The sequence below is a fragment of the Crinia signifera genome, chromosome 6, assembly GCF_055691185.1.
Source record: "Crinia signifera chromosome 6, ASM5569118v1, whole genome shotgun sequence".
Lineage (NCBI taxonomy): Eukaryota > Metazoa > Chordata > Amphibia > Anura > Myobatrachidae > Crinia > Crinia signifera.
In genome coordinates, this window is record NC_139222.1 from 154,762,693 (window position 1) to 154,790,580 (window position 27,888).

Here is a 27,888-nt window from a genome sequence, read left to right on the forward strand (position 1 = left end):
TGGCGTGGAAATAAGGACAAGAATACAATACCAAGCGCTGAAGTAAAAGCCACACACAAAATAGCGCCCGCTACTTTGGAACGCAAACCAGGAAAACGTGCGTTCCAAATGACGGAGGATGTCCAAAACGGAAGCGCAATGACGCGCTTCCGCAATAACGAGCCTCCCAGACCAGCTGATCGGCGGAATACGATGTGAAGTGAGATAGAAAACCGGGATTACCGACTGCAACACATACGGACATTATGTATTTATCCCTCATACACTGTAAATCTCTCCTGATGTGTGTCACCAGCATGTATGACTATAGCGGTGTATATGTTTAGGTAGATAGAGAGGTAATGAAGCTGTATTAGAGAGGTATGTAGGTGAATACCGGAAAGGGGAATTACTGCCCCGGGCCGGGTTTTTTAGATGCCCTATTGCTTTTTATTGCTTAGAGGGTATAAATACCCTGTTACTACAACACTCCTCACACCTTGAAAAAGGGCTAACCTTAAAGCCCGAAACGCGTTGGTGAGAGGACTGAATCCACAGCATAGGTGAGACCCTTTACCATTTTTACATCTGGTCTGACTCCTCCTAGTATCCGGATACAGGGAGTGAGTGACTTTGGGCTCACCTGAGACTGTGCGTATTTTTAATTGGATTTTTCTGTATACGTCCTGGAATAAACTTTTTCCTGCTACGGCGATATCCGAGCATTATTACAAGGGGACTTTCAGATGTGGATATGCTAAAGATACCTTTCCATGAACATAGGGCCTCATTTTGAGGTGAGTGTGTTTCCTAGTGTTTTTATGTGGAGTGAAGCCGATACAGACCTGTTGTGAGATCAATAGGACAAAGATACCCTTATGTGAACATAGGGCCTTTTTATAAGGTCAGTAATCCACCTATTTGTCTACCTGCTGAGAGTACCAGTTTTCCTGGCAAGGATAAAAGAAACCTCTACGGGCACATAGGGACCTTTTTTAAGGTCAGTAGGTGCCCTTAAGACGTTGTGTAAACACGGAGACAACCACGAAAAAATCTTTTGACAGTGAATCAAGATACATGGTTAAAAATCTTATGGAGTAGCGCCGAAGTGTATATTTATTTCTGTTATTGCAAGGGCAATGTCATTGCACCCTCACACTACCTTGCTGCTGAGGCAGCCTGGGGGCCCGTTGTTGGATTTCATTGCTTCCACTGGCAGCCATCATAGTAGCTGGAACATGAGAGCCCTGGGACATCATGCTTGCTGCAGCCGGGTTGTTCATCCTAATAAGGCCTGCAAAATAAGAGACAACTAGAATTTAGACTTCTCTAGGGAAATCCATAATACTGCGTTACTCTGAAAGAAAGCACATTTTGGAAGAATTAGGAGGCAACTATCTGGATTAATACCTTAGTTGCCACTCATTTTCCTGGTGTGCCAGTCAAAGAAATGATGGTCTGGAGATCAAAGCAGCTATTTAACCATAACGCAATGAGCAAGAGTCACTACACTGGAGTGCTAAAACTGACCCGAGAATTAACCTAGACTCTATAAGCTTTCAATATCAAACAATGGCATATAATATAAAATAAAGCATTCATACATCGCTAGCTAAGTCATTTAGGAGGCATTACAGTTCAACCTACTTGTAACTGGGATACATTAATTATGGACACCCTCCTCACCCATGATCTATTATTATTGTGGCTAGCTTGCGATGGGTTTAGCTCAGGCATGGTCAAACTATGGTCCTCCAGCTGTTGTGAAACTACAAGTCCCATCATGCCTTGCCACAGTTTTGCTATTAGGGAATGCTAAAACTATGACAAGGCATGCTGGGAAGCATAGTTTCACAACAGTTAGAGGGCCACAGTTTGGGCTGCCTGGTTTAGCTAATAGTTCCAGCTAGATATATGCTACTGTAATATTTTATTCCATATATTGTACCAGGGAAGCAGGACAGCAACGTTAATGTAGCTCTACAGATTACTAATTATTTCCATACAACTGGAAGCAGTAACTGACCTGATAAGCAATGGATTGGGAGATAGCTCAATCTAAGCACAGGACCCTTTCTTACATAGACCTTTAACATTATCCTAAAAATAACATTACTTAGATTAAAACCAGGTTGTCACATACCTGCTCTGTTTTGCACCGCAAAGCTTGGATCAATTCTCATAGCATTATTCGCTGCCACTGGGCCATTCATCCTCACCTCCTGGGCAGGATTCTGGGCTAATGCTAGGTTGATGGCCCCTTCTCCTGAAGTACAGCAGAAAAGAAATGGTTACTACAGAAGCAGATGTATATACAAACAGAAGAATGTCAAACAAGTAGGGAAAGTAATACATTTCAAAAAGGTCAGATTTGTCAAAATCACCACAAACTATTCTGGTAATTCTCAACTAAGACAGCAAATAGGAAGATCTTTGTGATCATGTTAAGTCCATCAGGAACGGTTATGTTATAGGGCAGGGGTGGCCAAACTGGATACCGTCGAATGGTCGACAGTCATTAGGTCAACAGGGGTCTAAGTCGTTAGGGTCAAGGGACAAGGTTGACATAGGTCTAGGTCAACACATGCTTTAGGTCGACGGTCAAAAGGTCGACATGGGTTTTTTGAGCCGACATGTTCCAACAGGCGGTATTTCATGCCCTACCATCCACTAGGGCATGGTGGGAGAATAAAATAGTGATGTGAGGGGATGCAGTACACTTAAAATTGTGTCCATGTAGACTGCGTCGACATTCGGGCAAAGAAAGGGTAACAAAACCCATGTCAACCTTTTGACTGTCAACCTAACGCATGTGTCGACCTAGACCCCTGTCGACCTAATGACTGTCAACCAAACAATTCCATTTCAGCCAAACTGAACTTCGAGATCTACCAACGGTCCACGTTTTCCCAAGGTGCACAGCTGTAGTCATTACTAACTGTGACATGACCCAAATCACCTAGCTGGTGCACAGCTGCAGTCATTACTAACTGTGACATGACCCAAATCACCTAGCTGGTGCACAGCTGCAGTCATTACTAACTGTGACATGACCCAAATCACCTAGCTGGTGCACAGCTGCAGTCATTACTAAACGTCACATTTTCAAACCTACTGCATCATTCTACTATAGATCCACAGGTTGTCTAAAACACATGATGTTGTAGATCGGGAGGACAGGTATAGGCACCCCTAGTATAGGGGATCAACAATGTTTAGGTCAACAGTCACTAGGTTGACCACTAATGGTAACAGTAACTAGGTAGACACCTAAAAATGGTCGACATACCATAGGTCGGCATTGACAGAAGGTAGACACTAGCTTAAGATCAACATGGACGTGGTCGACACTCAGAAAGTCAACATAAGGTTGTCACAGTTTTTGTGCTTATATTTACATATGTTGACATGTAAGTGTACCACGGTGTACGCCATGATTCGGGCACGGTGCGTCGCTACACTCGGCACACTATTATATTCTAACTCTATGCCCACTTGAATAGTAAAGTAGGAACCAAGTTGGTCTATAAAGAAAATTAAAACAAACACAGGAAAAACGTGTGTTGACCATGTCGACCTTTTGCCAATGTCGATCATTTTTGAGTGTTGACCTATCCCTCTTTCCTTTTTTAAGCATCCTTGACAGCACAGTCTCCAAAGGAAACAAGTAAATGATACAATAGTCCAACAGCACCGACTTGGTGGTGAACAATAATGCCCTTGGTTCCTTTGTCCTGAAACAGAACTTTTGCATAGAGTACCAAGGGTTGTGGTCCAGGTGAGACAGCTCACACTTTCCACAAGTTCATGAAAAACTTCAGGATTAAGGATCTGATTCAGACCTGTTAACAAGATGGACAAAACCACGCTGCACTGCAGGTGGGGCAGATGTAACATTTGCAGAGAAACATAGATTTGGGAGAGTTATTTTGTTTCTGTGCAGGGTAAATACTGGTATCTTTATTTTTACACTGCAATTTAAATTTCACTTTGAACACCCTCCAAATGTAATTCTCTCTGCACATGTTACATCAGCCTCACATGCAGTGCAGCATGGTTTTGTCCATCTGCAAAAAACTTAGGGCCTGAATCAGGCCCTAAGTTCCTTGCAGATGAGAAACGTAACTTCCTAGTAGTTGGAACGAACACGGCCATATTGGCAGGAGCAGCTTGCTCCACCCATTGATTGTTCTCTTTCCTAAGGAAGACCCCTGATGAGGTATACCGCCACTCTATCATTATTGAACTACATTTATACTGCCTTTCTGCACCTGGGAGGATGCCGTCTTATGAAGGCCTAGCCCGACTTACAGTTCCAGGATCACTCCCAATCCTGAAAGCTAGGGTCCATTGTTACTAGCATCCATTTCAAAGTGTCAAAGGCTTCTCAGCTGGTAATGCTGGTTCTGAACCACAAAACAGAAAAGAGAAATATACAGGCAGAGCAGGGTATCCCAGAACTTCCAAGTTCAGAATGGGACAGAAAACCCATCTGATTTCTCCATTAGGAAAATACTGGTGGTTAACCCCATCCCCTTTGCTTGACCTAAAGTGAAATGACAGCCTGCAATAAGAATAAAGGCTGAATGACCCTCCGCATTTCCTTTACATGACTATCACCGTTCACCTAGACAAGTTGGAGATGAATTTCAGCTGCTGATGTGCCCTTTCGATGCAGAAATCTGATCACATTACGCCACTCAAAGTTTGACCATGTTTGACAGCCCCACCATACTTACTAAACCACCCTTAGCTGGCCTTTACCATCTAGGACATGGAGCAATACTCGTACTTTACAGCAAAGGTGGGTAAAATAATGTAGAATTCACAAGCCACTCAGTAATATCTAAGAACCACCAGAATAGGTTAAGAATCCAGATAACACATATCCATTCACAGAAAAAAGTCAGAAGTCAGATCTTATTAATAAAAGTGACTACTTTTGATTTGTCCAACTTCGGTTTATAAAATACAGCGAGTAACTGATTTTTTTTTTAATTCATGACTTTCCTACAAAGTTAACATTGCCAAATGTGTACTGAGGTTCAGATATTTAGTGCTCCTATAACTTTTTAATTAATGTACAATACATTGTACTACTGTTTTGGAAATGCCCAAAGCTTTGTCAAGCACTGGATGCATGATCATTTGCATGGGTAGGTTGGACACTGATTCAACATCCAGGTAAGAGGACAGATACTGTATGCATAAAAGCAATGTGCATGTGAATAACTGCACATCAAGGAGATACTAAGAAAGTGATACAGATGTACCAATCTGTACATAGAGGAAGTGGCAAGTTAGAGCCTTCTAAAACATGTATGGAAACCTCTAATGCCATTGCAATTGTTATCACCATTACTGGACATACCTGCCAGTTGGTGGTACCTGACCAAGAGGTTGTTTGAGGACAATGAATAACAAGCTGATGTGCCGCATTTCAAGTGTGCAAAAGTTGGGAGCAACATTTGGGAGAAACATTTGACCCCTTAACATCCCTGGCAGGTCCCAGGTCAAAAGTCAGGCAGACGTTTTGCCACATATAGTAATACAGCAACATATTACAACGAAGCAACCAATTAATTCTGAACAATTCTGCAAAGAGCTTTAAATTTAGTATATGATGTGCGATGCTCAGGCAACGGCATCATAGAAATACATCACTCATGAAAATCGTCCCTTAACCTATTACTATATAGAAAAAAAAACCCAGTAACATACATATATATATATACTCAGTATTACTAGACAGTAACATCCAAATCTGCACCACCAGATATACCCTGCTGTTGTTTAGTTCCAGATCCAGCACTGAGGGTGTCTAACCCCTTCAATATACTGGTTTATTAATTATTGCACAATTACATTTATTTTTATCTTGATTTAAGCTTTAGGGCAGGGTAAAACCAGGAATGAGCAATGACCAGTTTTGAGATAAAGAGTAAGAAATTAGTATTGACTGGCATTTCATTAGGTCATCATTATTTTTTATGTCCTTATCTTATTAATCATCTGATAAGACTAATAAAAGTCATTGAATTCTTACTGCTGGCACTCTAGAATTCTTAAATGCTATATGAGGAAAACAACAGTTGCTAAATTATTATTTCAGCTGAGTTCAAACTAGACGATGTGTAATCGGCACAAAATTGCGGGTGACATGGAGATGGGGCATGGTATAAGTCCCAGACAGTCGGGATTACGGCAGTTGTTTCTCCATCATCGGAACCTTGACTGTCAGGAGCCCAACAAGCGCAATGAAGCCCCTTGCAGCCTTGCCACCTATTCTATTCTCCGTCTATTGGGGCCGCGGACCCCACGAGTGGAAATAGCCAGTGTAAGACTGGATTCAAACTGTCGGGCTATGCTGCATTCGGCAGCATGGCGTCGCTAGCTAGGTCTTCTGATTGACCCTGCAGCAGGGCTAATCAAAAGGGGTAGCTAACGACCGTGGGATAAAGCAAATAGTGAGTACACACTGGGCAATTTGAATGATTGGTCATTACAATATGTAGGAATCATGCTAATCATTTCAAATACCATCTAGTGTACACAAGAATACTTACATAACCAAAGCATAAAAACAATCATCCAACTGTCCTATTTGCAGTTGGTGCACTACAAATACACTAGATGCAGTTCTTATAAATTAAATGAATTGGGAAAGGTAATCTGTGCGGAGCTCATAGTCAGTGGAGCGAAGCACCTTGCCTGAAGCATGGTGAGCAAAGAGAGCAAATTAGGGCCTATGTACTAAGCCTTGGAAAGAGATAAAGTTGATGGAGACAAAAGAGGTAAATTTACTAAGATGTGGAGAGAAATAAACTACCAATCAGCTCTTGTAATTTTTTTTTTTTTTAATTGGAGAGAGTTGCATTCGCATTGCAGCTGCACACTGCTGTAGGACGGTGTGGAACTTTAGATATTAAAGTGATGTTGATTATTACTGTCCTATTCCTATTCTGATACTCTATGGTGGGCATACCAGTGTGTCAAAATCAGGCTGAAAGAGGGTGTTCTGAATACTAAGTGGGATCTTCAAGAAGTGGAAGCCAGGTGAGCAGGTAGCAGAAAACGTGGTACTTGTTTCACGGCTGCAGATAAAATCGCATGAGATTTGCATAAAATTTCGCTTATGATTTGATGTGCGATGCGATTTAGTACCTGTTCATACCCCCACTATCCACTATGGCATGGAGTTGATTTTATATAGTGTGGAGAGCGCAGCGAGCCCGAAGCGTGTCGAGCCCTGTGAGGGGACACGGATTACTTTACATGTATTCCGTGGCGACCATGTGGAATACATGTAAAGTAATCCGCGGGGCTTGCCACACTTCGGGCTCAGTGGCTCGCTGTGCTTGCCACACTATTTTAAATTCAACTCAATGCCGTAGTGGATAGTGGGGGTATGAACAGGTACTAAATCGCATCGCACATCAAATCATATGCAAATCACATGCGATATCTGCCATCGTGAAACTAAACAAGTACCGAAAACGTTAATTGTTGGCAGTGCTTGGGGAATCATGGACATCCTCAGCGTGAATAAGAAAGTGTCATTTTGGTAATTCCCTTACCCAGCTTAATGTTTCATGGCATGATGTGTGGAGAAGAGGGGTCTCACATTGAAGTTTGGAAAGGAAACATTAATTCCAAGACTATTGTATATGGAAGAGACATTGAACATCACAACTAGTAGTAAACTTCTTTTAGAAGTTAGTAACCAACCACATTGAAAAACAATCCAACCAAACGATTCTTCTCATTATTCATACCTTCAATCTGGACTGACAGAATCCCTAGATCCCTCAGCTGCTGGTTGTTGCCCTGAGCTAGGAGACGCAGACGTTCAGCAGCTTCTCTGGGAATGTTGAATGTGACCCGAACACTGTTCCATGGCTCCACCTTCTGAACTTTCATCTGGCTGGACTCTAGAGTGGTAGAGACAGTCAAATCTTAAGAGACAAATTCTGAATAGGTTTGATTAAATAATCAATGAATACGTTCTGGGTACAAGTTCTGGAATGTAAATACCATGTACAATAAGCAAACCCAACAAGCAACCAGAGAGATAACAGTTTGCATGACAGTTCAATAGAAGATATAGATATATATATATATATATATATATATATATATATATATATATATATATATATATAAATAAATAAAAAAGGGAAACGAAAACATCACATCTAAAGTTCATGCACAAAAATCAATAACATGAAGTTGTTATTATCGATATTAGAAGGATTACCCATGCTAATTAGATCGGGTACTCCATCCAATATCTTTTCCAGTTTGCTTTGTAAGTCCGCATCCTCAATGTCTCCTTTAAATGCCACAAAGATGGTTGAGTCGGTGTCTTCTACTCTGAGCTCATCTTCTATCCCAGAGTCATCATCCCTCTCCAGTTCTAATTCAGGGAGGGACTGGGGTATGGTATCTGTTTTTCCTGGATCAGGGACTTTCTGTGAGTCCATAGCGTGCAGGTGTTTCTTTCTGATTCTCTAGAAAGCAAAGATTGGAAAAATAATTATTTTCATATTAAAGGCATAAACCTGTGTAGCAATTACTGCAATTAAACCATAGATTGTACCTATTACCAACAAGGCTCCAAATTCTTCTCCGGTCTACGTTTCTACAAAGCTTGCTCTCATAAGCAAGAAGTCAGCCGCAGGCATCTTCACACTGATTTACTAGCTGGATATTTCACCCTATGAAGAAAACAATAACCATATGAAGTTGCCAAGCTTAAAGTGCAACCCTTACCTACATGCACAGAGCTGTCTGTGACCAACCAACAGAGAGCATTCAATTACTTTTATTAAGAACCACTGGGATGAAGTGCATCAATGATGACACTGACTTTAAGGACTAGGCTGTGCTTTGTGTGATCAACAAGTGCAGTTAACTATAAAAAAAAAATACATACATTTATTTGCTAGATCCTGGTTAAAAAACTATGAAGGTATCCCTCCCCACAGACCCCTCTTTGGCAGCACCCCGCATTCCCCCCTGTACAATCTTTGCATATGGCCACTACTTGGTCCGCAGCAGGCATAACACGATTTAGACATGTTCATGACAAGAATGTATTGCTTTCCTTTGCTGAGCTCCAGGAAAAACATCACCTTCCTCACTCCCTTTTCTACCAGTTCCTCCAAATCCGGAGCTTTGTCACCTCCTCTCTCTTGGAGTCTAGCCCTTTCAGAAACCCCACACCTATGGAAAGTCTATGTTCCCACAGACCTCTGGATAAAGGTATCATATCGCATCTATATCACTCTATTCTCACTTTGGATAGCCCCTCCTTAGAACCCCATGAAATTGCCTGGGAAACAGACCTGGGAACCACCCTGGGAGAGGATACATGGGATATAATTCGTCTGACTATTTCTAAGTGTTCCATTAGCGTAGCTATTAAGGAAACCTCTTACAAAATCTACACTAGGTGGTACCTCGTCCCTACTCACCTACACACTATGTATCCCTCGGTCCCCAACTCGTGCTGGCGACTATGCGGATGTGAAGGATCTTTCTTCCACATCTGGTGGACCTGCCCACGTATTAGGCCATTTTGGGTCATGGTCCAGTCTGTCATAAACTCAGCTCTACCAGACTGTCCCCCCCTAAACCCATCCACAATGCTCCTGTGCGCCCCAGTCGATCAAGTACCCGCTCCCTCTAACAAACTGATTCTCCACATCACCTGTGCTGCTAAACTCCAGGTCGCTAAGGCTTGGAAAAATCCCGCTCCCCCATCCCACCAAGAATTACTAAATCGAATCTGGTATGTCTCCAAAATGGAATATATAACTAGCCTCCAAAATAACACAGTGGAGAGGTACCACAAAGTATGGGAACCATGGTATGCTTCAAGAAGCCTTCCTCTCCCTGGACTTGCTTGAGACTGACTGTATGTCTGCCTCCCAATACACGTCTGGCTCCCCCCTATCTTGACCTTCCTCACTTCCCGCAGGATAATTTTAAATCCATACAACCAAACCCTTACATCATACCCTTACCCCGTGTATTACCCAACTCACCCCGCCCCCTTTCCCCCCGCATAACCCACCTGTCCCTCTATATCTGTTCTCCTCCCTCTTTCCTTACCCTTCCTTTTTATTTTACCCCAAGTACAAATCTTACTGGGACTATACTTTCTGGATATCTTGTAACAATATCTCCAAAGACCCGCCTGTTTGTATGTTGCTCTTGTGACCCTTGTATTTAATATTGTAATGTTTCTCAACACTTCCAATAAAAAAATTTATGGCAAAAAAAAAAAAGTATGACGGTAGTAATAAATACAAAATTGCCCATTGAATAGCTGACCCAGTGGCAACACTACCCATGTTAAACCTGAATGTCACCCTCAAAAGGGGTGACACCAATATGCCGCCATAACATCTCTCTGGGAATGCTGCCCATGCCCCCAAAGTGATGAAAACGACAACACTTTGTTTTTGGGCAGGGGAGAAAATACACAGTGGGGTATATTCAATGCTCTTAAGTGAGCTGTGACGGCGAGCAGAGGTGATTGCTCGCCACCACAGCTCGCAGGTCAGTATTCAACTGACCCCCTGCACATGCTGTTTCCACGTCACTGGGTTTTTACAGTGAGGTGGAAATGGTGTGTACAAGCACCCAAAATATTGAGGCTTGTGACTAAATGCAGCGGGCTCCCTGCATTAGCCGCAACCTCGGCGTTTGGGGGAATCCTTACTGTCCTCTTACAGTGAGGAAACCCCCTGGAATGTTGAATAGGGTGAGCAGCGGGCGTGGGAGTTAAATGGCGAGGATGGCTTGTTTTCGGCGATCCTCCACTAAAACAAGCTATCCTCGCCATAATGACCACCTTGCCGGCCACATTGAATACATCCCAGTGCCGGCCACACCAGGTGACACCTCTGGGACTGCCACTACTTAGAAGAAATGATAGCAAGCACAAACATTTTATACAGTGATTTTGGAATAAAAACAAATGTAACACCCAATTGGATCGTCCAATAAAAGACAAAAACACACAGTTTCAGTGAAACCTGTGTTTTCCCCTGGCCGTAGCTTTTGTGCAAGCACCAGCTTACCGGGGCTATTTAGAAGCTTTCGCGGGTAATAGTATATCCCCTATTAGTGCTTTCTGTAAAAGTTTTATCTCTATAAATTCCTTAAGCAAAGTTTATTTTTGAAGCACCCAGTTAGGTTTGGGGCCAACCTGCGGTACAGGAAAATGGACTGGAAAGGTCACTCCAGAAACAGTCCGTGATTCCCTGTGCTGCCACGGACAATAAAAAAGGCTGTACTATCACTATAAAGGGATTGTTCATATGCGTTTGAAGAATGGACACATATTACACCTTTTCAATTAAGAAATAATTAAAAAGACATTTAGGGGCTTACAATCACTTCTATATATCAGTATTTAAGAAACAATTTAAATTAGTGACAGATCCCAATAGCAGAGTGATAATTTATTACGATACATTTCATATTCCTTCACATAGGGTGTGGTACAGAAGGTCGACCCTGTGAAAAAGTCAACATGGGTTTTCACATTTTGACACCTGAGAACGTGGACCTCCAATTAGTGCACCACTCTGCGTGACACGCTTCATGGCAGGTGCCTCGTTCTGCACACGTTACCGTTTCCACTCAGAGTCCACATGGATGGTAAAGTATGAACAAGTTAAAAGAAAAATCCACAAAAAAAACTCACGTCGACCATAGCCACATTGACTTATTAATTGTGTTCATTTTTTGACCAAGTTGACCTAGACATTGGGGAAAATATTAATGCGGGAATAAGCACATTTACTAATCTGCCATATTGTCCGGATTCCTATTTTCCAATGGCATGGCTGGTCGTATTCATTCGGATTTGGCACCTGTATTTATGGGCACCAAATACGTATGAACCGGCAGCATCGCACAGACCAGTCTGATCCGTGCAATGCTGCCCTGTGTAAAAAATAAATAAATAATAAAGAAAAAATGGCGTGGGGTCCCCCCTGGCTATAACCAGCCCCGGGCTCATTGAGGGTGTAAACAAGTAGGGGTTCCCCCAGGATTCCTAAAACAGGTTAATGGGCCGGTCCTGGTTCCCAAAATACAGGGGGGGGGGGGGGTTGGGGCAAAATGAATAGGGGTTTCCCATATTTTGACAACCAGCACAACATCCAAACAGCCAGCAGGGTAATGCCACAGGCGGGGGAAACTTTTTATACAAGTTCCCCCGGTCAAAGCATTTAAACCCCTGACTGGTCAGCCCGTCATGTGAGTCCTATAGAGGCGTGACTAGCCAATCAGCCATAGAGCCCACCTAAAAGGCTGCTCCTGATTGGCTGGGGGAGGACCCGATGTCTGATGTCACTGGGTACTCCCCCAGTTCAGGGGAGGAACGCAAGTATAAACAAATACTTGCGGCTCATCCAGTTTGTGGTATGGGTGTGTGTTTTCTTTTTTAAAACCCCATGGATGCTATTATGGATCGAACAGGACGCGATCTAAGCCGGAGGCCCTGGTTAGTACAATTTCCTTCCACAGGTACCCAACTGAAGTCTACTGGAGAAGAAGACAGGCCTATGGTAGAAGCCATAGGTGAGTGAGTAAGTATGAATGATTGTAGTATGAATTAAAGTTTTATTTCTCTTGTGTGTGTTTTATTTCCCAATTGATTTTGATGTAAAACTACAAGTACCAGTGGTCCTTTAATGCCCAGCATGCTGGGAATTTTGGTTCTTTAAGTCCCTGCATGCGGGGGAGGCTTTCTGGGACTTGCAATTCCACAACAAACACAACAGTTCACCGGGGACAACCCCTGGTTTCAGCCCAGGAGGTATCCTGGAGGATGGGGACCCCTTTATTGGGAGGTCCCCACTCTCCCAGGGTCCCTGTCTGGGCTCACCAGTCAGGGGGTTGATGCTTTCACCAGGGGAACTTGAATAAAGTTCCCCCCCGGCTGTGGCATTACCCTGCTGGCTGATTGGGCACAGTTCTGGTGGGACCCATATTCAATTTATCTCCCGTAATTTGGGAACCAGGACGGACCCATGAATGGTGCTGGTTTTAGAAATCCTGGGGATCCCTAACTTGTTAGCCCCCTGAATTTCTAAAACCAGGACTGGCTCTTTGTTTTAGGATTATAGCCATGGGGGGGGGGGGGGGGGGGCTGGAGGGGGCACCATTTTTAAATTATTATTTATTTTAATTTTTTTTAAAGAGAAGCCTGCACGGATCTAACTGATTGGTGCAGGCTTCAGCCACGTACGCCTGGAAAATTAGGTGTATTTTGGATCAGATACCTGCGGTATTATACATACGGCCGGTTAGTAAATTTGGAATCATCTTTCAACTGAATGGTGATTCGTATTCTTTCAATGGCAAATGCATTCGTATTCCCAAATACTGGCCTTTGTAAATTCTAAAATACAAATTTACGGCCATATATACGGGAATTAATGGCTACGAATACAGCCATTAACTTTTAGTAAATTTTGCCCATTGTCTGTTAGTAACCCTTCACATTAGTAATTAAAAATATACCTCTATTTGGTTTTGCAACAAAATATACCAAGGTGTGAGAAAATAAATATATATCTCAGTACGGATGGTGTAATGGTTAGCATTACTGCCTCACAGCGCTGAGGTCATGGGATCAATTCCCACCATGGCCATAACTGTGCGGAGTTTGTATATTCTCCCCGTACTTGCATGGGTTTCCTCCGGGTACTCAAGATTCCTCCCACAATCCAATATACTGGTAGGCTAATTGGCTCCAAAACAAAAATTAACCCTAGAATGTCTGTGTGTGTATGTACATGTAGTAGGGAATATAGATTGTAAGCTCCACTGGGGCAGGGACTTATGTGAATGTTCAAATATTCTCTGTAAAGCACTGCGGATATTCTCTGTAATGTGCATAAAAAAATATACATTTTTTTTGAAGCATGCTGCAATATTGCGTCTAATCACCGGCCAGGCACTGCGGTCAGTGTCAACCACGCAGGTGTAGACCTCCTGGCACCTGGCTGAGTACATATAGATGCAGCGCCCCTCGATCTTGCAGGGGATGGCGGAAGATTCGCCAGCCGCCATCCCCCGCAAGGGGACGCGCGCGCACGTCGCCTTACAACGGGGCTCTCCCCGGGTCCCCGTCGCCCCCCCCCCTAACTCTGCCCGTCTCCCTGAAGCGGAGACGGACAGGGTTCCCGTTCCCCCGCCGACGGGAAACTGAGACGCACGTGCGTCTCAGTCAGATGGGGCGCCTCTCCGCCGGCCACATTCTGGCGCTGGCGAAGCCATAGTGAGAGGTGCTCCATCTGTAGCAGGGCTGGGCTCCTTTCTGAGCTTCTGTCCCTGTGTGTGTGGGAAGATACATACATTTAATAGGAGCGATTCAAGGGTTGCTCTATTTGGCCTTACACAGCCATCGGCTCTGACATAACTTATGTTGTTCGGTCATCTTGATGGGTATACACACACACACACACACACACACACACACACACACACAGCACTAGGTGTATGTATGCAGTGACACAGTATGGCCCCTTTTCCTAGCAAATGTATGAATGAATTTGGAGGTCACAAAACAGCAGACAATTATAAAGTACTAACAAGTCAAAATGGGCAGCTCACTGATAACACAGATTCAAGACAGTAAAGGAATAATTGCATAATTCTGCCAAGTGCACCTGTGCGCACTGCCCTCCATCACAACATCAGTAGGCAGAGATACTGGTTACATGGCAGAGCTCAGACCAGGAACTCAATGAGAAACAAACATATGATTCCCAACATTTCAATGAATTTATGACACTTTCATAAGGTAACATGTCACATGATAAAGACACTGAAATGTTGGGGAACAGATGTTTGTTTCTCAATCAGTTCATGATCGGACTGTCGCCACATCACACACACATTTATTTATTGATGTATACATTTATAGTACATATATCCCCAGCTATGTACTGTGCATTTGCACCTATTCAAGTCCTCGGTGCCCTGTGTAATGTCACAGCGTGTGCAATCCCATGCAATTCACCTACTCTGTGCAATTTCGCCTATAGTAAGAATACTACACATGCATAGGTGTATTTGTGACTAACCCCCGCTCCCTTGGCCTGCACTGTAAATGCCCCCTCACCTAGTACCGGACTCTCAGCTCCTTCCGCTCCCGGGAACAACGAACAGCAACGAGGCCCAGAGTGTACCAATTCCGGCGCGATCGGGGATCGCCGTACTCGAACTTTAGTTGAGGATAGATAAAATGGAACGCAAAACACACAGCAACCCCCCCTGCAAACATGGTACAGCCCAGCTGTCCAATAGGGAGTGAGATTGTGACGTCGTCGTATTTCAATACAGGACCAGAGAGGGAGTGACTTGGTGCAGGAATGGGCGGGGCTAGGGCAGTGTGACACTGTGACTGTGAGCGTGAGAGGCTGAGCGCTAAGCGCAAGCAATGGATCAGTGGCTGCTTCCCTGTGGTTGCTGTGGATATGTTGTACAGTAACCTATATTCTGCTACATACGAGCCGGTTCTTTCTCATTAGTCCGGGTTCATGTGTTTTACAGAAGAGAGATGTGTTTTGTCACTGTTGTATACAGGATTTATCTGTACAGTGGGGCTGATTCAGGTTAGCACAGTAAGCTGCAAACATCGCAGCTTGCTGAGCACCTCGGAATACTCGCTACCGCCAATACCCCTTGTTAACATGCTAGGCAGGGCCGGATTTGTGCCTAGGCCCGTGAGGCACCGGCCTCAGGGCGGCACCATTTAAGGGCGGCAGGCAGGCTGACATTCTGTTAAATAGCAGCATGGCACAGCGGGTGGGCAGCGGCGAGCGCCGCCGCCGCAGACATGAATTATTATATGTTGGCGGCAGCGCCGCTCGTCACCCGTCACTGCCCACCCATTCTGCCATACACATTACATCACCGCTTAGTGGCTGGGTCCTACGGTCCCCCTGTGTATCCGGAAATGGCTCAGGCTCACTGCTGCCGGCGCCCGCCCATTGGCTACTCTACACACACACACAGTGTGAGAGAGAGTGACGGAGACACTGTACTAATCACTGTACAAATAAGTGCCTCCCTCCGGGTCATCTGTAAAGTGAGCAGCCCAGAGTGCTTAAAAAAATATTAAGGTGGGCTACAGTTAAATTTTAATGAAATTTAAAAATAACAATGTATATTCATATATGATTACATCTGAAACAGGGGGGACACAAAAATGTTGTGCCTAGGGGTGGCCTGACCCCTAAATTCGGCCCTGATGCTAGGGGATGTGTAACAAAGACACGTCCCTTCGCATGCCTCTGCTGCAGGAGAAATAATTGAATAGTCACCAACCGTCAAATGATTTCTCCTGGCTTTGCAAAAAAAAGTCAGAGGGAACTGACTTTTATATGCAAGCGCCCAGACGAAGACAATCCTGTGATCAGGGCCGGCGCCACCACTAGGCAAATCTAGGTATTTGCCTAGGGCGCCGGCCACTGGAGGGCGGCATTTTGTGCCGCCCGGGTACCTGTCCTACGGCGCTGTGTATTTAAATCTGGCGGCGGAGGCAGCGGGGGTCCCTGCAGTCCATTAAAAATCACGAGCGCTATCCGCCGGGCTATGCGGAAGCGCTTCTAGTGTGAAAACTCTGGCAGCACGGCGCACGCTGATCTCAGCCAATCAGCGTGCTGCCAGTGTTTTCACACTAGAAGCGCTTCCGCATAGCCCGGCGGATAGCGCTCGTGATTTCTAATGGACTGCAGGGACCCCCGCTGCCTCCACCGCCAGATTTAAATACACAGCGCCGCAGGACAGGTACCCCCCCGGCACCGGGGCGCCCCCACCCCGACTCGCCTGGGGCGCTCCGGTGCCTTGCACCGGCCCTGCCTGTGATGTCATCCGCCCACCCCTGGCAGACATCGTTCTGTCCTCCTAGCCATAGGAACGCCCAGTGGAGCCCATAAAACGCTGAGCAATCCCCGCCCCCTGTCCCGAACTAATGCTTACGAGTGGCTCATCGACTATGCAAGTCACCGAAGCCATCCGCAAAGGGAGCTGCACATGCGCATAATAGACAATGCATAGGCATGCACAGTCCCCACAAACATCGGCACGGGTCGAACTCGTTAAATAGCGAGTAAAGCAAACACCACCCCCCCCAGTGTTGTAATACATATACAGTAGCAGTGTCTATTAAACAACCCTTTCCCACGTCATATGCACTAGACTAGAGCTTAAAAAATGTGCTGCCATTAAGGGCTATTTACTAAGATGTGGATGGAGATAAACTATCAGCCAATCAGCTCCTAACTGCCATGTTACAGACGCTGAGACAGATGCACTAAGCTTCAAAAGTTATAAAATGGAGAGTGATAGACATTCAAAAAATCAGCTCCTACCTGACATTTTTCAAACACTCTGTGAAATGGCAGGTAGGAGCTTGGCTGGTTGTTTATCACTAGAGACAGGATTATATGCATTTGCATATTCATTTGCATATTTTGCCCATTCTCACTGGTTATTGCATATTTAACCTAAAATCTAGTGATGGTGCATATTTTAGGCTCCGCCCCCTTTCCACCCGCGAGTCACAGCACTGCTTTGCCCTGCTGTTGCTGGTCGGGTAGTGGTAGAGTGTGCAGGCTGGGGCAATATGTGCGCAGAGTGGGGAACCTTGGATGTACGATATGTCTGACACTGCTCTAGGCTGCCAATCCATGTTGATAAAAGTCAGTCAGGGCGGATGCCATTACGAAGCTCCTGAACCTTTGCCTGCCCCTGGCCTGGGACTTTACACCAAGAGACAGACTTCTGCAGCAGAGGAGTCGGGCGGACGGGTTGTGACATCACGCGGCGTGGAGGAAATGCCGTGTCACAGTGAGTATTCGGTGCAGGGAGGAAGCCTTCCACTGCGCCGCCCTCACACGCTAAGTTGACATTTGAACCATCGGCGCTGGAGATGAGGGTCCGTGTAGTTGATGCAAGAAGAGCTTTGGACACTGCAGTATGCTATAGCAGCCAGGAAGAAAAAAAATCCTGTGTACAGCACTAGACATCTGCAGATGTTGTGGGCCTATTTTTGAGGTTTATTTGCAACTAATTGTATGCTGATTTTTAAATAAATAAGTTAAAAAGTACTTTTTTATTATTTAATGTAGCATATTTTAACACTTTTCATGCATATTTTAAGTATTTTTCATGCATATTTGCATGCATATTTCAAGCTTTTTATGTTGCATATAATCCTGTCTCTATTTATCACTCTCCAATTTTATCACTTTGAAGCTTAGTACATCTGGCCCTGTGTTTGAAAATTGATATTTAATAGCTGGTTGGCTGGTACTTTGGCAGTTGTGCGAATTCGCAGGCCGGGCAACGATTGATCGACTATGCATTTGTACAGCTTGAAGTACCCAGACGTTTACTGGGTGGGTGTGTGATGTTAGCTCTGGCCCCTGTTTCTATGGCACAGGCCGAGTAGGTCCTGGGTTACGCACAGACTACATACACTGGAAAAATCATTCGATGGTGAGTGGGTGCAAATGGATTTGCAGGCCTGCGATATTTTTTAAGCTTTATGCAGACTTGCAGAGGGCGGGATTTCACTCAGGCTGGGTGGCGATTACCTGATCGCACGGCTCTGCAAATTAGCAGCATAGCGATCATGCATGAATAGTACCCCTTTCACATCGTACAAATAACTTGGGCCCGACCCAGATTGTTGCCGGGTTGACCTGGGTCGATGTGCAGTCTGAAAGGGCCTTTTCAAATGACCGGGATCCAGCAACCCATCATTCCGACCGGATTCCGGATTAATCCCGGATCGGACCCAGGTTGCTGTGTAGTGTGAACAGGTAACCAGCGTCCAGCATACCGGGCCCCTTTCACACTATAGGGAGGAGGCAGCATCAGCTCCAAGTGCTGCCTCCTTCCCCACCTCACGATGACGCGCTGCTCTGCCCTGCCCCCTTTCTGACGTTAGCCAGGCTTAGTACTGGGTTGATGTGGGGCACTTACATCACAAATGCTGGGTCGCTCCCGGGATGGACCCGTGTCCAAATCCTGGGTGTGACTCAGCATTTGCAACGTGAAATGGGTATAGCCCCTCTTTTGACTTCATATCCATCCAAGGTTTAGTAAATGGACCGCTAAACTCTGGCCCTTATTCTGGTTGACTCGCAAGGCTGCGAATTTCACAGCCTTGCAAATCCACCAAGGGCCACCTGCTGCACGCAGGGCCACCTGCCTGCCCCGAATGCCCGCAAGCATGCGAATGGACAATTTGCATAATCATCCATTCACAGCCTTGGGTGTGGGGGGAGAAATCATTCCATGGTCGGTGACAATCAAATGGTTTCTTCAGCACTCGCAGTTCTGAGACACCTCTATGGAAATATTATTAATTGTCTATGGGAAAGATTACGTTTTTGAAGTTCCGAGAGAACATCCAAGAGAAAATGGCTGAAAGACATTCAGAAATATGGCTCACCACAGCTGGTGACAAATCTTGGGAGGACAGGTAGATTGGAGTATTATCCTCATACAGATACTAAAATCCAAAACAGTTTATACGTTTGCCAAAATACATTGTATAGATTGAGGAAAGTAGAGGGCCTAGGATGAAGTCCTCCTATACTCCAACTGATAGAGGAATAACAGTTGTTGCAGAAATGTGGAAAATCTCTCCTATTAATACCCCTTTCAGACATACGCGAAAATCCCGGGTTTTTTCACATGAACGCGCCCAAACCCGGGACTAGTGTATGTCTGAAAGGGTATACCCGTGATTTCACTCCCGGATACTGAGCACCTGCAATTGACCAGGGTTTTTCCCGGTATTTAACTCCCGGGTATAATACCCGGCTTGTCTGAATGGGTTTACCCGGGTTTTTTAGTTTTAAACATGTGATGTTGCTTTTTTTTGCTGCCGGGGCGTGTCCCATTTTAATGATGAAACCCTGAAATGCTTGAAAAGCCTGGCTTATGTGCGAAAGGGGTATACCCGGGTATTTCCCGGATTTGAGGTGTAGTGTGAAAGGGGGTCTGTTACTAAAATCCTGGGAGTGACCTGGGTTGAAAATCCCGGATAAACCTGGCCAAAATCCCGGGTAGTATGTCTAAAAGGGTAGAGTTAATATTTCTGCTAGCTTGAGGAGTCTGAAACGGGATGCGCAAATAATGAGGCTCTGATCGTAGGGAGCAAAAAGTGTTGATGTATTTCAAAACTGAGCAAATTCTGGGAAATACAAAATCAAGAAAATAGCATTGTTGATGAGCAGAAGAGTCAGTCCATAGGGCAGTGATTTTCAACCTTTTTCAACTCGTGGCACACCAAACAAGATTTTGAAATTGCACACTATCAGGTCCCAAGATCTCTAGATCTGGGGGCACACTTGAGAACACCAAACAAGATTTTGAAATTGCACACTATCAGGTCCCAAGATCTCTAGATCTGGGGGCACACTTGAGAACAGCTCAAGGCACACTAGTGTGCTACGACACAGTGGTTAGAGAGAGCACAAGGAGAATGTGCACTAACAATAGGGATATTGAAATTACCCTAAACAGGGCAGGGTGTCAGCTGCCCTCCAGAATGTTACATTGTAGGCTGTTTGGGGCTGTAGAAGCAGTGTGTACCTGCTGCATAGTCTGTGCTCCCGGCTTCTCTAATCGCGTAATAAGTTGGCGGAGTTTCGTGGAGAGTACCTCTATGCCCTCCACCTTCAGAAGTAGGGGTCTGGGGGTGGTAACCGGCCGTTTAGTGGGAGTGCTAAGAAAAATGCAGGTGTGCCAGAAAAAAAGCGTTTCAGGGGAGGGTGTGTTACGTAGGGCCGGATATGCCTTTTTCCATCACACTGTCAAGTAAGTCTCTTGCTACTCTCTGAGCATGTGATGAGTTGTGGCTGGTGTAAAAATCATTAGATGGTAAGCCTGCTACGATGAGTTTTGGACATATATGCACGGCTGCGAATAGATGCTAGACTAATGAGGGAGAGAGGGAGATTGCTGTTATTTCAGGGAGTCTCCTGCAGAATGCAGGAGGGGAGGCAGTTATGGCTTGTTTACACCCCAATATTTCACCAAATGAAGTTGTCTGTTCACTCGTCGTAGACAACGTGTATGTGTGAAAAGAAACAAACAAAACAATGTCTAGTCTGTCTACAACCCAGATCAATGGGGATAGGATACGGGTACCAAAAATGTGCACCCTCACTCACACTGGAGGAAGAGAAAACCTGTGCATAAAGGTTTATTTTGCATACACCAGGGCCACACCTTGTGCTCAGGGGTAATATCTCCAGTTACCAAGTTAATGATTTAGATGAAAGTGTACCATACTCACCGATTCATAAGCTGGACCATTCACATAAAGGTATCTTTGTTTATGGCGATAGGACCCACAGGTTCCTCATTTCATAGCACTCTTATGCGTCTGGGATTTTTATCAGAATTTTCCTTATTTTGTGTTACGCAGTTTGTTGTGGAGTCGGCTTGCTGCCCTCTTCCTGCCCATTTTGTTGCGAATGCCTCGTGGGTGTATAGTATGCCAAAGGCGTTAGCTCTGGGAGGGGGGTTTGCACATGCGCATTTGCAAACCCCCACCATCGTCCAGGGGAGCAAATTCGGACCTGAGCGATCAGGTCTCAATTCCCCCCATTGTATCTTCATCCACTTTCTTCTTCAATTATCAAATGCTTTTTTTCTATATAGATTACCTCCCCGGCAGCGAACGGCCCCGCTAGTGTGTAACTCGCCAAAGCTGTACGCTGCCGGGGTTTGCACATGCTCAGAAATGCACATTCACAAACCCTGACCATTGGCGCGGGGACCGCATTCGGATCACTACGAGCAATCCAAAGTCGGCCCCTATGTGTGTAAGCGGCACTAGTGGGGACATTATGTGTGGAAGCGGCACTAGTGGGGACTGTGGGCCTGATGCTCTAAGCTTCAAAAGTGATAAAATGGAGAGTGATACACAGCCAGCCAATCAGCTCCTACCTGCCATGTCACAGACTGGAGTTGATTGGTTGGTTGTTTATCACTCTCCATTTTATCACTTTTGAAGCTTAGTGCATCTGGCCCATTATATGTGTAGTCAGCACTGCAGGGGGCATTATGTCGCTGGTGTTATATTGTTATATATCAGTGGTTTTCAACCTCAACCCTCAAGTTTTCCCAACAGCTCATGTTTTTCCAACCCCAGTCCTAGATGAATATCCATAATATTATAAAAATGTACACTGGCATTTTAGGCCAAGCTCGACAACCCCACCTGGATATCTGTACAGTGAAGTCAATATCCTAAAGTAATTTAACCCTTTGCTAGTATTACTTACTAAAAGAGGCAAACTTGATCACAGATTACCATTTCAGTGCCCGGAAATACTTTGTGCCAAGCTATGTCCAGTGCATACAGGACTGAAGGAAGACATCTCTTGTGAGGGCAATGCTGTGGAATGCGGCTATGTCACACTGTGCACACAACGGCTAATGTGAACCCAGCATTACTATTCCAGCTTTATTACTTTCGTGTGATGATGGCATCTGACTATCAAGCCTGCATCAGTGGCTGATTCAGCAAGAACAATTCCAATTCACTAATAGGTTCAATCTATCTCCTTGGCCTGCAATGTGGTTTTAAAATAGCTCAGAAAGAGCAAGCAAAATAAGAAACCACGGGCATAACCAGACCTCTGTGGGCCCCACAGCAACGTACTGAAGAGGCCCCTGTCCCAATGATTCTCGAGACATCTCTCTGCAGCAGTTGTTCATTTTATGCTGCATAATAGCTTCCTCATAATTTTCAGAGCCATAGTGCTTTAGTTAATGTTATGCCCTATAGTAGTGACTTAGTTAATGAGCCACCATAGCTCTCTTGCTTACATGATGTCACATTGTAGGACTGCCAATGCACATTGGGGGTGATTCGGGTTCACTCGCAGAGCACATTTGGTTTGCTAATGGACAAAACCATTTGCACTGCAGGTGGGGCAGATGTGAGTTATTTTGTTTCTGTGCAGGGTAAATACTGGCTGCTTTATTTTTACACTGCAATATAGATCTCACTTTGAAGTAAAACCCCACCCAAATCTAACCATCTCTGCACATGTTATATCTGCCCCACCTGTTGTGTAAATGATTTTGTCCAATAGCAAACCAAGGGGCTGATTCTGGATCACTCGCAGTCGGACCCTGCCCCCGATGGTCAGGGTTGAGCATATGCAAACCCTGATAGCGAACAGCCGCGGCGATTAACACATTCGCTGGGCCATTCACAGCGGGGAGGGACGGGGGTGGATAGTGGTGAGGACAGGGATCGCCCAGCGTTTTATTGGCATCCCCATGAAAATTCTGGGTGTTCCCATGGGTACATGGGCGGGCCGATGCCTGCCAGGGGTGGGCGGCCAGGCACATACAAATAAAAGTCAGTTCTGACTGACTGACAATGCAAATCTGGGAATTGGTATTCAGCTTTATAATCTGGGTCCCGGCCCCCATGGACCTCTGCATCCCATAGCAATGGCACCACTTGCAGCCATTATAATTACACCCATGTAGTAAACATGCTGGGCATACACATACAGATAAAATGCCTGTAAGACTGATGTGTCTGACTTTCAGCATAGAAAATGATACGTCGGACCAACCAGCAAGCCGGTATTTTCGGTTGGGAGCCAGTATACATGCTACAATTTACTAGGTGATCAGACAGTCTGGCCAAATAATTGTAGCGTGTGTGGTCAGCATTTTTTAGGTGTCAATGGCAAAGACCTTCACTACCAAAACAAAGATAATATACATTTCCCATTCAATTTTTTTTCTTACACTGTTTCGCTCTACAGGTCATCCTTACTTCATTCTACTGTCATTTGCTGATTTAGTTTATATACCCTGTTCTTGAACTATAGTGTGTTGAACTGTTACTCACTGTTCTATTCTTGTTTTGCTTATTTTTTTATGTACTCTGTAATTGGCTACTGAGGATCCTTTGTGGTGCCATACAAATAAAGGTTTAAATAATAATAATAAAGTGATCTCATGCATAATTCCTCACTCATCGCCTCTCGCATGTGTATGGAGGACTACTTTTGAACTCCACCATTTTCCTGTTATTCTCTGCCGTGCTCCGCCAAACTCTCCAGCATTTTTACATTCAGATTGCTGTATGTCGCCTGTCAAATCAACATACCCGTATATACTCAAGTATAAGTCGACCCGAATATAAGCTGAGGCACCTAATTTTACAACAAAAAACTGGGAAAACTTATTGACTCAAGTGGGCCCATCACTCGAGTATAAGCCGAGGGGGGCTTTTTCAGCATAAAAAATGTTCTGAAAAAGTAGGCTTATACTTGAGTATATATGGTACTTGTAACTTCAGATTTACATACCTACAATGTAGAATAAGTTAAACTTGAATATTTTTTGTTTTATATGTAACCAAACTATTTACGTAAGTAGTAATAGGTGGGTAAAATATGCTTGGCGTTCCAAGTTAGAGCTGTCATGCAAGTCTTAAAGGGAAATATCCTTGATATAGGGCATTTATTTAATCATAAACAACAATCATAAAGTAAATTAATGGCATCTGTAACACAAATACAACCAGCTGAAATCAATCGTTTTCATTATTTTTTTTTTTAATTTGGGAAACACTGATTGGCAATAATTAAAAACCGCATTAAAAAAACATTTTGAATCACTTTGGCCCTTACTGCCGCAGAAAATTAGAGAAACCATTTTGTTATAACAGCAGATTTAAGACAATCAAACAGTGATCGAGTTCCTGGATTCATGCAAACAATAATCTTACATTTGGCACCAGATATTCTACAAATACATGACTTCTCTGGCAAATGAAATGTCACAGAAGGAGCAAAAGTTGCCTTCCCCTTCCTCTTTTTTTTGTGGGACAAACAGAAATTAGCAACAGAACTTTGATTCCGTTACTCTTACTGCAAGGTAGCACAGACTGGAGGTAGTGGTGAAGCACTGGGACTGTGTCTCCCTATCAGGTGTCAGAGACATAATAAACAAAGTAAATCATGATATTGCATTAACACACACATGAAGAGGCACTGTGTCTTAAGGGGTGTACACACAGTTTGATTTCGGTAATGGGCGATTATGACTAAGCCAAATTTAGCTACATGCACACAAACGATTTTCACTAAGTGCAATTTGGCCACAGGCCATAAACACTGCGTGTGTGGATGAGCCGCCAAGGTACCATAGATAGAGAGGTACCAGAAAGTTTGTGAGCAAATTGCTCTTTGGCATTTGCCCCCATACAGTACCAGATTTTCAGTCTAACCAACCAACTAGTTGAATGGTTGGAGGAAAGTTGATTTGATGTGTGGCCAGCATTAGATGCTTTTCAAACGTACATCTAACAATAGAGTAGAGATGCAGCTTGACAATGTCTGTAGTAAATATGAAAGTCAAATTTCCTTATTCATACACAATATAATAGTGAAGTCAAGTGTACTATGCACATCAGAGAATAGTGTATGAAGTGATACGAAGAAATGTGACACATATGCTTCTTATAAAGTGTACTGAAATACAAACTCCCTCAATCCTCTTTACCACTATAAAAATCTTGCTTTAGTTATCTATGGAAATTACAATAATAATAATAATAATAATAATAATAATAATAATCGAATTAATAGATATGGCAGCAAGCCTCATCATTATTATATCAGTATATACCTCCTAAGAGGCAAATATAGATATGCACCCATGTTTGTTTGTTTATTCGGAGGAGCATGTAATACATACTAATGTAATACGTAACTAACATTTTCCTGTACCCATTATACTGTACCTTACCATGTGCGAGGGACCTCAGTTCTAAAGCTGGGTACACACCTAGTCAACTTGACGGTGGATCCAAAATTGCATAGACAGACTGGCCAATTCAGGTAAACATATACACTTAGCGACTGGCCACTCAATGTGTCATCCTGATGTCACAGTTGGGCAGGCACCCCTTATTCAAACACAGCCAGGTAACGCAATATATCTTCAGATTTATCAGCTGTGCTGCACAGCTAATGACATCGTCTATGAACGACATCATTCACAGACAAATTGGGTGTACGCACCCGCCAACCGGTTCATGATATATCTATCGCCCATTCGCTGAAACAGCCTATATATCTCCCAGTGTGTTCTTAGCTTAAGATGTATTACAATCTAGACAGACACATCCTGATGCATGTTCAAACATATGTGCACACGTTTATGCCACATAAATTGATATGTTTATCTTTAAATTCGGATGATAGATATTTAATTGAATTTCGTGAAAAGTCCTCACATTAACGAAATCACCACAGTTGTATACATATTACTACAGTGAAACCTGTAATAAGTGTGTAACTATAAACATGAAACAAATGACCCCTCTCAATTTTCTGTGACTTATCTGAATTTGACCAGAATCCTTTACTTTGGCTTTTTTTTATGAGCTTGAATTTAACCAAATAAATAAAAATTAAACCACTCTTAAAGTATAAGGTGGATTTTAGGAAGGGGATATAGAAAAAAGGCATTCTCAACATTATCATTTTTTATGCTGTCGTTAATTTTATATGGATTGTGGTTGGGGGTATACAAAAATTGTGTTCCACTAATCAGGTGACAAATTATCATTTGATTTCTCCAGTATATTTCGATCAACTTGCCATGGTTCATGTGCTAACAGGAGAGGCAATAACACACTTTAGAAATCATTAGAGATGTGGTTTCAATGTCCTGGTCATGTTTGCTCTAACCAGGCGTGGTTTACAAAATGGTGGCAGCATCTGCATCAATACTTCTGGGGTCTTTAATGCCAATGATTAGATCGTTGCTTCTACGTGAGCCATGCACCAAGGATAAGATGTGTGTTCTGTCAATCTGATGTCCTCTGGCTTGTAGGTCTTCAGTGTCGTTTTTAGGAAAGTTACCTGAGGAGGAAATATCCAACATTCATTCATATGTATCAATTATAAAAAGAGGGTCAATTAACACTTTGGGTGCCAACATTTCTGTGAGCGTCCCTCAAATTTGATATATAAATGAAAATAAAAAATGTTGCGTACAAAAAGATTATGGGTGACATTAAATAGAATTAGATATTTGGACATTTGCGATTTTCAGTAAAAAAAGTCCAAATTCTGTGGAATCCAGGACAGCCCCGGGCTTCAGCCTGGGCAGGGGTACCTCTTGAGGGGGGACCCCTTTATTGGAGGGGTCCTCACTACTCCAGGGTCCTTGCCTGGGCTGACCAGCCACGGGGATGAATCCTGTTGGCTCTTTGGGCCCAGTGCTGGTTGCCAAAATACGGGGGTATCCCTATGATTTTTGACCCTTGAATTTCTAAAAGCAGGAGGACCAGTTCTTTAAACCCGGGGCTGGTTATGCTCAGGAGGGGGGACCCCACGTCATTTTTTTTTTTTACACAAATCACACAAGTGATTAAATTGCAGATTTAAAATGCGAATACTATCATGACTAAAAACCACATCATATCGCACCATTAAATAGTCGATTTCTTAGAAAAAAATGGGCGATTTCAAAACATACGATAAGGTGCGATTTCAGAACGTTACTAAAAATCACATCCTATTAAATGTCATCCTATATTTCCTATATAAAGGAAAATATTATAGGTCATTATGATGAATAAAAATGTTAGGTTGACAATTTTCATACCTATTTTGTCAATTTCACTTAAAGGGTTAAATAACAAATTGTAATGACAGGAAATGAAATATCACGTGAAGCCTACAGGTGAAGATATTAAATACATTTAAAGACCTAGATGATACTATTCACATAATTAGATACTGACAATCATAAAAAAAAACTGTTTGCATATCATTTTTAATTTGAAGAGTAAATAGGCTGTCC

General features: G+C 43.8%; 2 protein-coding genes across 3 annotated transcripts in view; both read right to left on the minus strand.

Annotated features, from left to right (window-relative positions):
* NCOA6 (nuclear receptor coactivator 6) overlaps window positions 1–15,286 on the minus strand; it is a 36,515-nt gene extending 21,229 nt beyond the window's left edge. The window contains exons 1-6 of one of the 2 annotated variants that reach the window (XM_083147704.1): window positions 15,131–15,286; window positions 8,586–8,696; window positions 8,237–8,489; window positions 7,755–7,910; window positions 2,123–2,245; window positions 1,142–1,273 (exon numbers count right to left, since the gene is read on the minus strand). In XM_083147704.1, the coding sequence (XP_083003830.1) occupies window positions 1,142–1,273; window positions 2,123–2,245; window positions 7,755–7,910; window positions 8,237–8,462 (637 nt within the window). In that variant the 5' untranslated portion in view covers window positions 8,463–8,489; window positions 8,586–8,696; window positions 15,131–15,286. Of the gene's footprint in view, window positions 1–1,141; window positions 1,274–2,122; window positions 2,246–7,754; window positions 7,911–8,236; window positions 8,490–8,578; window positions 8,697–15,130 lie in introns of both variants that reach the window. The other variant, XM_083147703.1, reaches the window with a different exon arrangement.
* A 9,259-nt stretch (window positions 15,287–24,545) lies between these two features.
* The window catches only part of GGT7 (gamma-glutamyltransferase 7), a 55,683-nt gene continuing 52,340 nt past the window's right edge, over window positions 24,546–27,888 (minus strand). The window contains exon 15 of the mRNA XM_083147705.1: window positions 24,546–26,942. Coding sequence (XP_083003831.1) covers window positions 26,779–26,942 — 164 coding nt within the window. The 3' untranslated portion in view covers window positions 24,546–26,778. The remainder of the gene's footprint in view (window positions 26,943–27,888) is intronic.